At 44.6% G+C, this 17,723-nt stretch overlaps 1 protein-coding gene across 7 annotated transcripts in view; it reads right to left on the bottom strand.

Moving 5' to 3' along the window:
• The window catches only part of Naprt (nicotinate phosphoribosyltransferase), a 56,617-nt gene extending 55,080 nt beyond the window's left edge, over positions 1 to 1,537 (bottom strand). For 2 of the 7 annotated variants that reach the window (XM_075876982.1, XM_075876977.1), the window contains exons 1-2: positions 948 to 1,270; positions 339 to 509 (exon numbers count right to left, since the gene is read on the bottom strand). In XM_075876982.1, coding sequence (XP_075733097.1) covers positions 339 to 509; positions 948 to 1,035 — 259 coding nt within the window. In that variant the 5' untranslated portion in view covers positions 1,036 to 1,270. Of the gene's footprint in view, positions 1 to 338; positions 510 to 610; positions 883 to 947; positions 1,272 to 1,431 lie in introns of those variants that run through there. The other 5 variants (XM_037421456.2, XM_037421457.2, XM_075876988.1 and 2 more) reach the window with 4 other exon arrangements.
• Positions 1,538 to 17,723: the final 16,186 nt, after the last annotated feature.

Below are 17,723 nucleotides of genomic sequence, written 5' to 3'. Positions count from 1 at the left end.
GCAAATGTTCTCCACTAACTTTTGATTTTTTCGTTATTTTGCAATTGTGCGTCAGTGTTTCCCTGTTCGCGCTGGCAAACGTGTGTGTGTTTACTCCAGTAGGTAAAACACCCTGCTTCCTAGTGTAATGCCCAAAATTCTTCACGCTATCCTATATTGCGGAATACACGAAATCGGGAAATGAAGTCAGAAAGCTTAGCGGTGCACGGTATTCGACAAGAACGGTGAATATAGCTCACGCAAAAAAATAAAGCAGAAGAAAAAAAAACGTCATTTGTAGAACATTCGCGAGATGTATGCTATTTAAAGCGACTGGGCGCGTAAAGAGACTTGCTCACCGCTTGTGGAGTAACGGAAGGTTTGCAAAAAGCGAATGCAATCCTCCAAACCAGCGAACACGGTGAATTCTCCTTGAAACGGATTCTTCCTGAAAAAAAGGTCGAACACGGCTTCGTCGTCGTGCTTGCCGCTTTTCCAGTAAGCGTACGCCATCGTGATCTGGTACAGATCTGAAACAAGGCGAGACTGCGTAAGGTGACTACACTTCGAGGCATCAAAATCGAGATCCACTTCAAATAACCTGTACAAAATTAGTCGTTAGGTCGTATACCTGTAAGAAGCGCCATACTTTGCGATCACAAACCAACGCCTGCTCGTCGCAGGCCCCCAGGGTATGCAACGCTCGTTTCCTGGCAGCTCGCACTGGAGCCGCTGCTCCCCCTTCCAGCCAAAACACAATACAACGAGCGTGAATGAATAAGTGTCACGCTGTGCAGCCGCTCGTCCAACGCGCTGAGCTGCAGCGCGAAAAAAGAAACCGACACCACCAAGGCACGCGGCCCAGTCAGCCCCGAGGTTTCGCCTTGCGCTCAAGCTTACCGCCATACGACGGAAGCAGAATCTAGCGTTTATCTCTTACATGACAACGCTAGCGATGGCCTGCCCACCTGTGAGCAAGGGTTGGACGACTCCAACCCGCAACGAAGTTGAAGTCCGGGCTTCGGGCCCATGATGGGATCCTCCCACAAGTGCCATGCCAAGTTTGCCGTCCCTCCGGACGTGTGCTGCAATTTTGTCGCGGCGAATTGTTCTTGTCTTATCACGAGAAGTGGTACATGCGCGTGCCGGTGTTGCAGCGCGAACGGAGAATTTACTGCGAGCAAACAGGTCCCTGTCAAGGTTACATTTAGACGAGGGAGGAGGCGCACGAAACCAACGCACAGCTGCTCTTAGGCAGCGTGCGTAGGCTTTTCATATGTACGTGTGATTGCCATGGCGATGGAGCTGGATGAAATAAGAGAGCTTTCGTGTGGCGCGCAATTCCCTGATACGGAAGTAACAAAAGTATCGTAATATGGTCGTTCTCCGCGATACTGGTTGAGCCGCAATAACTTAAAAAAAACCACTAAGACTGACCCCTAACATACTTACACTTGGTTAAAAATAATGATCGATCAGGCTAGCCGGCCCCGCTCTCCCTTTTGCACGTTCCATTTGGCATCCACATTCCACATGGCATCGACAACCCTAGTGGAGATCAGTGGCATCGACATCAGTGGCATCGACTTCCGTTAATGCGACCATGAAAAAGCAAAAGAATTTGATCAAATGAAGGGCATCAATGAAGTTATTCATCCATCCATCTGGTGGGTCGAATTAAGGGAGACAGAGAAGACCCATCGCTCTCATTTGGTAGTATTTGGCGCGATCTCAATACTCAATACATATAATAACTCGAGCGCAAAGTAGAAACTAAACACATAAAACAAAGCATCCAAACTTCATAAAAGTTGACCTGACAATTTAGGAGGAAAGAACACCATGTCTGCGAAAGTCAAGAACAGTGAAAGATCGTTTTCATGAAACCACCGGGAATCAATCTCACGACCTTGAGCCTCGATGACGTGGGCTCGATGCCGGTGTTCAAAGCGCAAGTTCAAGCTTACCTTTGTGCGATATAACTACCGATTTCAAGGAGCATCCGCCTGTAGTGGACAAGCGGAAAAATATTTGGAGAGAGCGCACAGGCGATTGTGCTCATGGCGTCGTGGAGGGAGAGAGCGAGAGAGAGAAAACGTTTATTAGGTGGCCGATGAGTGAATGTGGAAGGGTAAAAGACGAAAAAAAGATTACGCGGGCATTTTGTGTGAATCCTGCGACTGCACACGATCACAGTGCCTCGCGTTATCTGTCCGTTCGTGTTGGCGCCGAGACACCCGAAAGCACCAAGGTGGGACGCTCTTCGGAACTTGGAAGATTAGCTGTAAATATCGCACTCTCGTTCCCAGAGATTACTACGAACACGGTGGTTGCTTCCGCATTCATCATGTTCATTTACCTCGTGAGACATTATTCTTTATACAACCGGTAAACCAAAAAATATCACAAAGAGCGTCCCTCGCATCTGGAAGTCTACAATTTTGTCTCGTTCCAGCTTGTCAACTGTGCAAGAAATAGTAGCGCATTCACCTTCCTGAATGTGCTACTCTATTTTGATAAGTACAGTTGGTGTTATACTTTGTAATGTTTTCTTTTTGGTAGCAACAAAAATATAATATATACATGTAATAGGCAGTGGGTACAAATGTCTTAACCAACTAGATCAGGGCTTTTCAAACCACAGAGGTTTTCCAGGGTGCCGTGCAACACCGAACTTTTTTCTTGAGCATGAAGGCGATCGAAAGCCGGGTGGGAGGGGTGGAGAGGGGTTGCAGGGTTGTATACGCAACGTGTTGTCGCAAACGAAGCGCCGAACGTACGCAGGCCCATTATTAGGGCGGAAGCATTTATGCCTTATTTTTCGCGTCCATCCGTCCGTGCTCTGGAACGGTGCCAGCTGTGGTCTCTTCCTCTCACTCTCTCATCAATCACGTGATGACACAGCGGCACATAGCAACAGTTACGCCGCCACAGCTATGGCATCTCCCCCTTACAGTGACTTATCAATCGCGTGCCATTATTGATGAGAAAGTAAAAAAGAAGACATGGCACAGTCAGTCGAATGACCTCAGGCTCTGGCCGAACACACTTTGGACACTTTAGTTTTGTACACTTTAGTTTTGTAGTTTGAACTTGTTTGAGCACTCAAGAGCATGAATTACCAGTGCTTTGCGCATTCTCTCACTACAGGTCCGAAAATCGTTACGGCTAGCTGTCTGGGCGCCACCATAACCCTCTCTGGCCTGAGTTAAACAGGCGTGGCCCCCCAAAAATGCACTGACCAGGCTGTAACGTCCTTCTTTGTACTCCCGGTTAACAGCCAGCACGGCGGCATTTCTTTCTCTCATGTGCAAAAAAAAAAAAAAAACTTTTTTATCATATATAGACCTTTCCACGGGACTAAAAAATGCCGCCATGCTGGGCTTTGCACGGGAGTACAAAGGCTGACGTCACAACCTCCGTAGTGCTTTTTGGGGGCGAAGCTCTTTAAGGCATGGGTCTGTGCATCCTCCGATGTTGTACGTAGCCACCGGTGGCACGTATACCCGCTCTAGAGCTGGTATGTGCAACAGGGGATACGACATGGGAGATGGCGGTACTTGGAGTGTTCACTAGATGGACGCACAAACGGACGCATGGATGGACGGACAGACAGGCTAGCAGATGCACGGACGGGTGGATGGACGCGTGGAGTGGTTATGTGTCATGGGGGATGCGAGATGGGAGGTTGTGGTACTTGGAGTGTTCGCTAGATGAACACATGGATGGACGGACACATGGACGAACGCGCGGACGTATGGACGAATGAACGTAGGAACGACGGACAGACAGATGAATGGACTCACGGACGGACGCATGGACAGACGGACGGATGGGCAGACACACGGATTGGCGCGCAGACGGAAGAATGGACGGAGTGATGGACGCTTCGCCCCACTCATCACCATTCACTACGCGGATATGCTGTGATTTTTTGGGGGTAGGTCAGGCCCACTTAGACACCTTCATGATAAAATCCTTAAGACCATCGAAATACATCGTAGTGCAGGTCACATGTCGTTTTGATGGTCGCTCTCCGTAACACTCGCAATATAGCCGCAGGGTGAAGGAGTTTCGCTGTAGAGACCCACTGCAGTTACTGTTCATGACAAACGCTGTAAAATTTCACAGATAACATAAAGCTCTTCGCTTTGATTAAATCATGTGGTCTAACGAGTAACACTAACTTTAAGACTTGAAAAATAACTGCACTGCTGCCCTATAGATATGTTTTTGTGGGCGTCATCCCGGTGTTTCACGTGTATCGGTGATTCTTATTAACGGGCCATATATACCTTATAGCAAACATATGCAATGATGAGGTGCGGGTATGTTTTTTTGTGTGTGTAGAAATCATATTTGTTCAACAGTGTCTCACACATGTCTCAGCCGGGACCGCGAGATACGGGAATGAAAATCGCATTTGTCCCTTCACAATCAAGCCGTGGCTTAGTGAAGGTCACCGCATACGTAAGTGAAGATTGCAACATGCTGGATGAAAGGCACTGAAGTGATGGATGAGGGAAATACGTCAGGCAGAACGGTTGTGGCCTGAAAAGAAGCGGCCAAGCAGACCCTTCAGAATTGCACTCGTCGGTGCTTTAATTTAATTTGATTTCGTTTTGTCCACAGTGGTGGCGTAGCGTTTTCGGTGCTCGGCTGCTGACCCAAAGGTCGTCGGTTCGACTCCAGCTGGCCGCGGCGGTCGCATTTCCATGGAGAAGAAGTGGTAGGGGCCCGTGTGCTGCCCGATGTCAGTGCACGTTAAAGCACGTCCGATGATCGAAATTTGCGAAGCGCCCTCCACTGCAGCGTCTCATAATCGTATCTTGGTTTTGGGACGTTAAATACCAGATATAATTATTATCATTTATTAAATAAGACTTGGGAATAAGATGGGGCGAGGGCCGCATGTAGGTGGGCCTGTACTCACGATTTTTAAGGGTTAAACAGCTAGGACAAACAGAAGGCACAGACCATGGTACTGACCGACAACGAAATGCGTTTATTCTCCCAGTCAGCATACAGTACACTTCATCACTATCGGAATGAAAACAAAAATCAAAATCAAATGAGTACTCGGCCCGCGCAGAAGTAATTGAAGGGATCAGTGCGACAGGAATGCTATCTCCTGCGGAAGCAGGGAGATTGGAGGGAGGCTTAACTCGCCGCTGTTGTGGATTATAGATAAGAGACGGGCGCGATCGTCACGGTCAGGGTTAAGTATACCATTCCATTTTTTTAGGCCGGGGTCTGGCTCTTTTTGCTTCGTGATTAACAATGAGAGATTAATTTAAGCGATAACAAGAAGGAGGATCGGAAAAATAATCTTTATGCCAGAGAAATCTCGGGTATTTGTAGACAGCCGTAACCACTTCCGACCAAGCAATGAATTTTTTTTTTCGGATGACAGCGTTAGGGTACGTCTCCCATGTCAATTCTGAGGGGGCTGGCACAAGCTAGAACAAGAACGAACTTGGAACACGAAGGGACAGGCAGCAATACAGGGAACAGAAAAGAAAAAAAGGTTGTAAGGAACCTAAGCACAATAAAATGCAAGAACGAGTAGAGGAAAGAAAGAGAAACGACAATGTGGAGTGCAAGCCGCAGATAACATAACCTCCCCCAAATATCGATAGAGATAATTTTTAATCGCTAGAGGGAATAATGACGCCGCGATCGTTCTGTTAATGTCGGTATGATATGGCAGATATCTCAGTTTACCCAGACTTTGTAGTTGTGCCTTCAGGCATACTTTATTGCTGCTTATTATTCCGGTGTTATAAGCATTGACTCACACAATGATGAAACGAAGGCGGTAATTGTCCGCACGCGTAATCACCGCTGTAGTTGTTTAATTTATAAGACAATATAAAATTTGAAAGCGACAGTTTCTTTAGGAAGGACGGCGAAGATAAAAATTTAAGGCCTTCGATACCTGCTGTAGTCGCATTTCTAGGATGGTTGAGCCACCATGCTATATATAAGTGGTTTATAGAGCTCTATTGTTCCCTCTATTATGTATAGAATGAAGTTTTATAACATGCCGGAAAGAACACGAGATCAATAGGTGCATGCATGAATGACACTATATTAAGGGCTTTGTATATTGGCTTTTTAATACTTCCAATAGGTTTATATTGTTCATACGAATAAATGTTTGATTTTATTTAAATGAAGCACGCAAGATTCGTGCGCTTTTGTATTACTTCTTTGGACGTTGTTTGATACAGTTAAAGGAGTTTTTACTGCAATGTGAGGGCACTGCCGCAAAGATACCGCAGTTGCAACACCACATAATGATAGCAACCCCTAAAGTGGACACAGCACGGAATTAAATGGATGGACACGCTCTCAACATGGACGCTGTATACATGGAGTACGCAATCATGTGCCAACTGTTCAGGCCTTCTGCTTGAAACACCTTCAGTGTATGATGTATGAAGAAATGCCCGAAACCACATTTTCTACTATAAGCGGACAAAGAAACAAACATCATGTCTGTATGTTTTCATATACGGTATCGCCATATGCGCCCCATATACAGGACTGAGCATGCCATCCCATATCGTTCCATGCAGCCTATTCTGATCCATTTTGCTTTAAGTTTAAAGGCGAAGCATTCGTTGCCTATTTCACCCACAATTGGGCATGTCGTCGTCAGCTATCTCACCGATATGGAAATTGTCGCTGTCGATGACTCGGTTTGGCCGCATGCAAATTGACGTTCGGCTGAGGGCTTTGGGCGATGGCGGCGCTTCGGGTCATATGGGGTGTGTGTCAATTAGTAAACTTACACTAAAGTTTCAACTTCCTATACAGTTCGGGGCTAAATTCATATTCCTCGGTGCTAAATTCGCTTACGGCTCATCATGAACAGCCCCAGTTTCGCCAAATATTGTGCTACACTCAGCCACAAGCGCACAGTCTCCATAAAGTCTTGGGTGCAGCCCGCCCGTTTGCGTCGCACCCGTTTGTTTCACGTGTGCGGTGGGTACTTCTCTGCGTGCGGTTTGTGCTAATTGTCGGCAAATAAAATTAGTTGACCGCGCTTTAGTGGTAATATTTACACCACTCTGCCGAATCGATGCACGAAGTTGAAGTAACGTCACTATTACTAGCGAGTGGAGCGGATTGAAGCTATGAAAGTGACGCTCGCCCTGGGTGACTGCCTGCGCGCTTTCGCACTGAATCACGCTTTTGCTGTGTTCTTTCTGCGTGTTTCACCTGTATTTCGCCTACTGCGCGCTACATGCTTTAGAACGACTTAACTAATTATTTACATCTCGCTCATCTGGAATATAACAAAGAGAGAAAGAAATATCGTAGAAAGCCCCCATATCGGTGCGACAAGTTCGGTACCACTGTTCGCGCGAATACACATGCGTAACTATTCCTCGTTCTGTTCACCAAGAAATGTTGGGCAGTCGTTAAGTCTGGCCAAGAAAGCTTCGTGGCTGTTAGCGCTTTACGCTACATTGACCTTTACCGCATATACGCACACGTTCTTGCATCAGTAAAAATATCAAAAGATCGTAAGAGTTCCGAAGAAAGATTTATTTGAAGGACTAGGTGCATGACAGTGATACAAAAAAAATCTGGTTATTTTATAAGAAAGCATGTTGTTTTTCTTTCTTTTTTCAAATGAAATATGATCGCTGCCTACCGTCAGTCAATAACAATGCCACGCAAACGTACGCACAAGACATTATAAAAAGACGACATTTTGTGCAAAATTATGCAACGTCAATGTAAAGCACGCCATATGAATTAATTTTGAACGTCTGGGTGCTTTCCAGCCAACCTAAATCTATAGGAACAAAGCTGTTCCTGCGTAAGTTTCGCCCCGAGTTAAAATTGCACATGGCAACTTCGTTTTAAGAACAGTTTAAGTACCAAAGTGTTACGCTTTACTTGAGAGAATGATATCTCTGTAGTGCTACCACGGCCAGATAAACACAACTAACGCTCATCGCATACTCGGTCAACTATAGTGCTGTAGTTATACGCCTAACAACAAGGTGCAAGTTGCGTGGCCTATAGAGCCTCGTTTTTTTTGTTTACAACCGAGTCAGTAAAACACACATTCAACGTTCACAAACTATAGTTTGTGAACGTTGATTGTGTGTTTGCGAATATTTATTAGCCCTCGTGTTTGGGACAATGTCAAGTGCATTTTACGATGTGCTTGAAGGAGAAATGACACTGAAATTATTCTGGTGAATGGAGAGTACGACGACAATACACAACACTGTGAAAAGTTGCATCAGCGAGTGCACTCACTGATCCTATTAATGCATTACCATGCAGCCGATCAAGACCAAATGCTTTCTTTCATCGTTTCAGGAATACGTACAAGTAGTTAAGCTCGCGCTAACATAACGGAGCAAACTACCATTTGTGAACGTGCATGACGTGCTCCCACATGCAATCACGACGTCGCTAGCAGATGACGCAGGGAGCAATCCACACTTCACGCCTTCAGCCAGTTGCCGCTAGGCGGAGACGACGCTCAATCTCGCGGCCAATAGGAATGGTCCTGAATACGGGAGGTGTATTCGTCAACTTTAGCTAGCGTTACAATTAGTTATAGGGAAAGATTCGGTTGTACAACATTGGGAAGTCTCAGACACCTCGTGAACGTATGTGAAATTAGTAAATTATCTGCGTTCGTTGAACTATAGTTAAGATCACTTGTTTAATTTCTTGCGTAATGTCTTCAAGGTTCTACACTACGCACAGAAATGTCACTTAAATGTTGGCACTCCACTGATACAGGTTCAATTAATGATGGAAAAATAGGAGATTGCGTAAAGAAAGAAAAAAAAACTATGCTTGATCATTCAGCGAACTTTTATTGTTCAGTCGTGTTGTACCCATTCAATCTGTATGGTCTAACTGAGCTAGTTCAGATTCACGACATGCGTGGAAGATGCTGATCTCATTGCTCGCGTGACGAGTGTTTACGCAAGATAATGATGGCTGCAGTTCTGTTGATAAGATATGCGAGTGCTCGCGGAGATATCTCATTTTCGACGGCCTCACGTATTTAGCTGAATGTGTGCCAACGATCTTAGTTAAACCATGCTTCACAGCGAAAACAGAATTGTACGTTGAAGCAATGACAACTTTATCAGTGGAGTCGAGGACGAGATGAGCTTCTGCTTAGGTCAAAGCGACATCGACGAGATGTTAGCCACGGTGCAAGAATATTTCTGCTTGCACTGACCTAAGAAGCACTGACCTAATGTGTTTCGAACACCCCAAAGCAGTACACTGAATCGATACGAGATTACCAGAAACATGAGGTGATCCTGAACGAATAGTCCCGATGTAAATAGCATCGTTAATAGAAATTCCATGGAAATGGCGCCGCGCCAATAGCCGTTTCGCGTGTACAGCGGCAAGAGATCGTTGTAACGACGCCCTATTGAGTTGATTCTGTAATTCCTCACTTGTCCGATGTAACATCGCGGTTGCCGGTGCCTCGATTAATGCGACACGCGTGCAAGTGCTGTCCCGATCAGTGCTATTGCTGGTGTGGCCTATGCATGGATCAATGTTACAGGCCATGCAGTTCCGCATCGTCATCTACATAGCCATACTGTAACATTAAAAGAGCCGCTTAGCACCTCTGATTCACCGAAATATACTAGAGCGGTTGAACCAAGGTCAGTATTTACAAATACACTTTACGATGAAACTTTTCGTAATAACCATGGGCACATATCATTAATAAAAGAGGCTTTCAAATGAGATAACGCACTTACCAAAGAGAAGTGTTTCGAATTAGGTCCAATTTTCTTTGTTGTTGTTGTTGTTGTTGTTGTTGTTGTTCGTGTTGTTGTTGTTGTTGTTGTTGTTGTTGTTGTTGTTGTTGTTGTTGTTGTTGTTGTTGTTGTTGTTGTTGTTGTTGTTGTTGTTGTTGTTGTTGTTAATTTCGTTTCATTCATCATGCCAGCAACATGTGGCCGACCCTAAAATAACGAAACGAAAGTGAAAAAGAGGGGGGAGAGGGGTGATTGAAAGTAATTACGGCGTCATGGTCAGAATATATCTTCGTCACCAACCAGACCAAACGAACACCCTCCCAATTACAAAGGGTGTGGTATGAAAAACGATATACTACTTATAAACATGGCCTCGGGTGTCTGGCTGGTTGTGCACAGATTGATATTGCTCGCTAACATAATCGATAAGATACAGACAAGTGTCTATAGCCAGCCATAAAACTTCGCGCCACACGCATTCAATGACAAATAATAATGCAAGGGCACGCACTCATGAGAGGCTTTTATGCAACGAATTTTCATGGGGGAAACGTTTACCCTGTTTTCATTATGTGCATATCATATATAGCGATGGCAACTGGGGAGTGGAAAAGAGCATTTTATAAAGAAAAAAACAAAAAACTGTAGATTTGGCTCCGGGGGCGTTATAGTTAACTTTTGTTGCGCCCAACGAACAACGCTTTCTCCCACCTGTATTTATTTTCACAGGTAGCGTAATTTTCTACGGCATTCTAACTACTCTTAACATCATCTATGTACTTGCCAGCGTCAGCGTACTTACCGCCCTGATGATGGTAAGTTCAATGAGATGAACGTACAAAGTGACGTAGGTTTGAGATTCGGGTATTAACGCGTTCTTCTCGCTTTCTTCCCAAAACAGCCACAAATAACACCATCGATCTGTTTTTTTTTTTCAGTGGCATCCTAACACACAATGTCATGTGAAAAATATCTGTGGTTTTGCTTTGCTGAAGTCACGGTGTGATTGATGCTCGCAACAGTGGAAGGTCTCAGAAATTAGGCCATCGCATTTCACCTCCATAGAAATGCGCTCGCCGCTGCTGGTATTGAAAACGTAACCCTGGGTGCTGTGAGTACTTGACGTTAGGTGAGTTGGAGGGGGGTACATGGCAACTCTCATGTCGCGTATATTCATAGCCCAACCGGCTGAACGACCGATGAATTGGTTTTTTCAATAACTGACAGTTCGCTGTTCGTGATGGCTTATGTTTCCCATAATTTACTTTCGACGGTATATAGTATAGTAGAAATCGTATGGTTATAGCACGGCTCTGTTTGAGCGTGAAAAAAAAAAAGCCGGTGAAGAGGAAAAAAAGAAAATTAGGGGACCCTAAAGCTTCGCTTTTAGGAGTTGAACGTGATAGCGACATCCTGCTCCTATTGCGTACTTCAAACATTTAGTGCATGGAACGTTTCCGAACTTGCTATGCGCCCACTACGTGGCCTTAAGGAAATAGGTGCAGTAGTGTGTGTGCCTTTTGTAGTGCGGTACCAGCTTTCAATCACAGAGTCGTCATGATAATCACACGTTCTCACGCCCGTTAGCATTGGACGCTTGACCACGCATTATTACTGCAATATTTCCTGTTGTATTGTGAACCAGATATACGTGACGCGTGTGTCTGTGAAGCACAAAAGCTACTTTCAGTGCTTTTCCAAGCAAATGAAGTTCTTTTCACTGTTGTCACTTATTTTCATTTGTTTTCATTTGTTATTTGTTTTCATTTATTTTATTTGCATCGTTCTCATTTTTTTTTGCTCACGCATAAAATAATGATCTTCCGCTCACAATTAGCGACACCACCACCGGAATTTCTGCGAAACGAGCTCTAATACGGACGACAGGATGAGCGCAGTAGAACTTTATTCAGGATTAACACCTACCTTTAATTTAATCGGTGTATTATGTTTAGGTTTTTAACTATTCAGCGTTTATTGGCCCTCAGAAACATCCAAGTATTTCTGTTCAGCCAGTGAAAAAATTAATTTGCAAGACATGACTCGAGAAAAAACACGTGTTGGAAAGGGAGAGATGACAAGGTGAATCCCCGTGCACAAGGGGTTGGTGAAGGACGCAGCGCCTATGCTTAAGCTCTGAGTGACAGGTTTACTCTATTGTATTACACGCGGAAGTTTGTCCAGTGAGCGTCCATCACTGTTGCAGAAAAAAATATCGCGGAAGAGACAATGCTCGGTATAAAGAGGACGGAAGCAGCAGTTGTTTCTTACTTGTTATTGCGCGAACAGCTTCGGGTAGCCCTTTCATTCGATTTCCATTCGTTTCTGTCTTGCGTATATTTTTTTTACGTGCAGGGCCAAGTCAATCAATTGTACATGCATTCCCGATAAGTCCTTTCTATATGCGCATTGGCTTGGCGATAAGTAAGACAAAGCAGCCAAAAGTGCTGCGCAAACATATATAACGTGGTGATACTATGAGTGGAAGAAAGCCATTTCAACGACGTTCGGAGATGCAGATATCGTTATCGTGCACGCGCATGCCGAGTCCAGTAGCAAAAACGATCGGACTCTGCATTAATGCAACGCCGCACATCGAAGCCTCAATTGAGAAGCTGTGCTAGCAGAGTTGGTTCTTCTTATACCGATAATAATCAGCCTGAGAAAACACAGGGACGAGAAGTGAACAAGCTGTAGCACTAAGTGTAAACGTATATGTGAATAACATAATCACTGTTTTGTTATCAATACCAACATATAATAATAATAATAATAATAATAATAATAATAATAATAATAATAATAATAATAATAATAATAATAATAATAATAATAATAATAATAATAATAATAATAATAATAATAATAATTTCTGAGGTTTTAAGTCCCAAAACCACGATATGATTATGAGATACGCCGTAGTGGAGGGCTTCGGAAATTTTCGCCCTCCGGTGTTGTCTATAACGTGCACTGAGACCGAACAGTACACGAGTCTCTCTACCACTTCACCTCCACCGAAGGCCTCCGCGGCCGGGATCGAACCAACGACCTTCGCGTTAGCAGCACAGTATACATGAATTGGAACAGGTCCACAAGGTCTGCGAATGGCCGGAGGGCCGTGTTCTTCCAGTACCGGTGTGGGCGTGGCCAGCAACTGTTGCGGACCCCCCCCCCCCCCTCCTTTGGCGGTTGTCTGATTTGGGTTCTCCAGGGCCAAATAGAGTGCATTTCACGAAGTGGCCTTGAAAAGAGGAAAAAAGGGGGAAAAAAAATCGCGGTTCCGTTACTGCTTCTCTCAATGGAGGGCACCTCCACAGTTATGCGCAGCGAAGAGGGAAATGGGAATTAAAGAGACAGAAGAGGTAAGAGAAGGTTAGAAATGGCGTACCTCACAGCACAACATGCGAGGCCTCAGGCATTCGGCCTCCCTCAAAATGCGACCGTCACGACCCGTATCGAACCGACGACTTTCGGTCACCGTCATAACCTTTGTACAAACGAGGCGGACCATTCGTAGGAATGCGCGTACTGTAAAAGTGTACCGAACCTTAGCTTTGTCCATGCTTAAACGTGTGGTCATTTGCTTCATCTTCCTTTTTACAGGTTAAATTCATCCAACACGTGAACGGAATTGACTGAAACGTACCGAGAACAGTTCTAACTTCATATCTTGGGGACGCACAAATATTTCATCTCTTCTGCAGACGTTTTGAAATGGTTTTCAAACGTTTTGAAAAGCAGCTGGATTCTCGTCTGATGCTGTTGCGTAAGAAGAAGCACAATATTTCAATGTACACATACATAGTGCATGGCATTGTTTAGTTTAGCTGTGTTTAAGATGCACTGTTTAGGCTAGTTCACTTCAGTGTTATTGAGCTTGTCTTGATTCCCTGGATGACCGACGCCGTGATTTTTTGACCGCCACGTCAGATATAAATAGGCAAAGCAACTACATATCTTTCGAAAAAAAAAATGAGTGAGCTCTATGCACAACAAAGTATGCGACGGATGTCGTAACGCGGATGCTGGGCTACGCATGCCAGGTGCGCCGCACAAGCTTTGTCAAAACTTGAACGCAGCTGTAGAGAACATAGTGATGCTTGCAGTCGCTTGTAACGAGATGATGATTTATGGATCTTTCTTCCATCTTCATGTGTACAATAAATCGGAGAGTTCTTGCTAAGCGTTAAAGAAAAAAATAAAGTCACCAAAGTTCGAGGAAAATCCATGAAGTTGCTTAGTGTAATTAGGAAAAACGTAATTAAAAATAACCTAGCTGCTTGCAACGACAAGCTCCATTACCTTGGTTCTGTTTGGCTACGCGGCGCTTACATGCAGATACTTTATATACATATATTTTTATATTTTTGTACAGATGTGACACCTGAGATATGTCATAGCTGTCCTGGACGGCAGGCGTATGTATACCTTTAGAAAGGAATGCTTCACTGTATACAGTTAGAAGATGGAAGCTGATTTGCTGTTGCTGAACATCGATCCTTCATGGCACCCTTCGGAATAGAGTGGTCATTACAGCTGCTCCCTTGCCAACACAGGATGTTCGTGACACATTGGCCGTGTACCTGCGTTGCTCCACCGTGTTGACCATCGCGACAGCACTCTGTCGCACCGTCGAAATCTACGTTATGACGTTGATGCCGCACAACGCCACTGACTGATGCGGGGTGAGGTGTGATTATTTCCGTCTGACTAAGTAGATCGGTCGCATTCTTGTTCTTTTCTCAGTGCTGTTGACCTTGAAACAGAGCTATATGGTGGACAGGCTGCTTTGTTTGTTTTTTTATACCCTCGCGATCCCATTTCGCGTATGATTATATAGACATGTACACGATTAGACGAGTCCGAAATACAAAAATTAAAAGTTAAACAATGATGGACTGTGCACAAAGGCCTTCCTTTGTTCACCTGTTCGAAATGTACGACGACACAAGCTTGACAATGAAGAATGATACTACACTAGCCAAGATTCGAAGCCGAATGCTCTATTCGGACGGGGGCTACAGAGAAAGTTCTGCCCGATCGAAGCAAGCAATGTCATTGAACATCTCGGTCAAGATCACTCCGATGCGACGAGGCGTCTGATCACGCATCGTCGCATACGCCACCTTTGAATCGTTCTCCACCGTACGACCACTTCTCGAAATTATAATAATACACGCCGTACGGAAGAAGACCTGTATTCGGCATGTCAATGATGCCAGGGGTGGTAGCAAGTTCTTTCCGGAAAAAGTGGTGTTTTGAAGGAAAGCTGGGAGCATTTTGTTTTTGACAATGTTGACTCTAGGGGAGAGAGAGAGGGGGGTGAAAGAGGAGCCGGTGACAGTGAGGGGGAGGGGAGAAGGCCATTCGCTCCCTCCTGGCGTCGCCATGGTGGCCCGGGTGGAGGGGGAGCTTAACCATCCATACTGTGGTGGCTGCCCATACTCGACTCAAAACTTAGAAAATTAAAAAGATCTGGGGGTGGTGGGGTATGAGGATTCAGGAACCCTTCCTGGATCTGTTCGTCACTGCAGACCACCGCAGCAGCGTGCGCGTTCCTTTAGAGGTATATGTACGCAAAATTACACACTTTCGCATAGAAGGGGGAGTCAGCCAGCATTAAACATATGGTAGTGTGCGCGCTTGCATGTGTACGTGTATAAGCATAGAAATTAAAAAAAAAATTTGGGGGAAAGAAAGTCGAGCCCCCCAAATTTACCCCCTTCCTCTGACTATGTCAATGAGGCCTCCTTTGCTGATGTTTCTGGTTTGGTACGCCTTCTTGACTGGGGAACGTAGCGAGCAATTCTCTGTAATCCGTCCAGTATCTTGTGTGTGTGTCGACACCTGACGGTTTCCAAGCGAAATGTCGCTCGCGTGCGAGTTTTGCGAGTTCCCTCATAGGTAGCGGTAAGCATTGCTTCAAACTTGCTTGAAACTTTGCTGTAAAATTAGTAACTACATAGTACTTATGCTAATCCAAGACTATAACATCAAGTCTATATATACAGTAAGTGTAACGGCCAAAGGCCGCCAAGACATGGTGTGTTTCATTTTTTTAATTGAATTGAATTCAGTTGAATTCACGGACTTGGAATCCAGCCACACGTGCGTCGGCATCTGTTGCTCAAATGATTCGAGTGGTACTATTAATTGTAATATTATCTGGTTTCTTGAAGCGCCATAACTATAATACTATTATAAGACATACCGTGTGGAGAGACCAATTTTTTCACCAGCTTTTTTCAAAATTTGCACTGAAACCAAAGTGCACGAGTGATTTTGCATTTTGGCCCTCATGCGTTTTTGCAGGCATCATTCGTGAATACTAATGTGCTTTCAAATCGATGTGGATCTTTGGTTCAACTCAAGCGGCCGTAGAGCCAATAATCCGCAGCCCTGGCTCGTAGGTTCTTCAGTCATTATTCACCGCCGCGACAACTTAGCGATGTCCCAAGGTAGAGACTAAATGGCACATCGAATAATTGACGTTTTCTTCTAAACAAATAGCTCCCAAATATGCTCCGTTTCATACGCCGGAATAACCAGAGGAGTTCAATGGCCCCTTTCCACACGCCAAATAAAATTAAAAACGCATCGCCATGCGCACACGCAACCATACAGGCACACGCAATAACATACATTGTAAAACAAACATAAACTATGAAATTATTGCCTGAAATTGTACTACCTTTTCCACACTCTTCTTCGCATCCGATGATGCTGCATCGGTAATAATAACTTTTGACGCATGACTATTTATTTTTCTAATTGCCAATGTGATTGCCAGAAATTAAGCAAGAAATATTGAAGTGAAGTCAGACAGCCGAAGAACGAAAGGCCAGTTAAGCCGTTGTTTTGAAAAAGGTTCCCACTCCAGCCTTCTAAAGATTTTGTGTTGTGTTTGTGGAAATTACAAAGTGAGCAGAAAAATAACCAATATGACCCTGAAGCAGATCTTTGAGAATGCACTTTGGAAGTAAATTACAGCGTTTCATGGAAAAATATTGTCAAAGATTATTTGAACTGCAACGAATTCGTTTTTTTTTTGGGCGGGGGGGAAGAGGGGGGAGTTAGGCTAGGTGGAGAAATTTGTAGGTCTGATAACCGTGACTCAACCAAAATTACTTGAGGCCTTCGATAACGCCACCACAATTGCTTAATTAAAGAATCGTCAGGGAGGAGGAGGAGGAGGAGGAGGAAGGGAAGAAATGAAAGGCAGGGAGGTCAACCAGACGCACGTCCTGTTGGCTACCCTGCACTGGGGAAGGGGTGAGGGGATTAAAGGAGAAGAGAGAGAGAAGTGAAGGGCAACGTGTGTGTAGATGTGACCTTGTCCATTGCACGCTTATAAGCGGTCGTGTAGTCCGGTCGTCTTTAGAAAACTTAGCAATGCCCGCGTCGCTTTGCTGGCCAAAAGAATCGTGAGAAATAATGAAAACAGTCTGAGGATGGCGAAGAGGTGCATAGAGCTTTAACGCACAACATATGTTTTAGCGCAAAAGTAGAAAAGAAAAAAAAAACTCAGTACTGCCGTGTACATTCTGCTCCCTTCTCCAATCTGAGTTCTCTAATGTCTTACTTTTGCGGTAAAACACATACTTCACGTTATAGACCACCAACTCGCCCAACGAGTTTTGTTGTAGCGCTTTAAAAGCATCTGCACGGTAGGCTGTTTTAATCTTAAATCAAACGACATGATTGAGGCTTTCAAGTACAGCTCGTTATTAGCAACACATCTTGATGGTACAAGACACAGACGTATAGCTCTTGCCTTTCTAGCAATATTAGAGGTCCTAATTTGTAAACCGCATATACGAAAAAAAAAAAGAAAAATGAACGCAACCGAATTTCGAAACGGGGGCACGTAAAGTGCGTATACCACGAAGAACAGCCGCTGGATTCAATAGGTGAAGTTGCTCTGCGCATCATGAATTTTCGTTACAGAAACGGTGCAACTATTCCATGACGTGC

The sequence above is a fragment of the Rhipicephalus microplus genome, chromosome 2, assembly GCF_043290135.1.
Source record: "Rhipicephalus microplus isolate Deutch F79 chromosome 2, USDA_Rmic, whole genome shotgun sequence".
NCBI classification, from domain to species: domain Eukaryota; kingdom Metazoa; phylum Arthropoda; class Arachnida; order Ixodida; family Ixodidae; genus Rhipicephalus; species Rhipicephalus microplus.
This window is presented reverse-complemented; position numbering and strand designations above follow the sequence as displayed.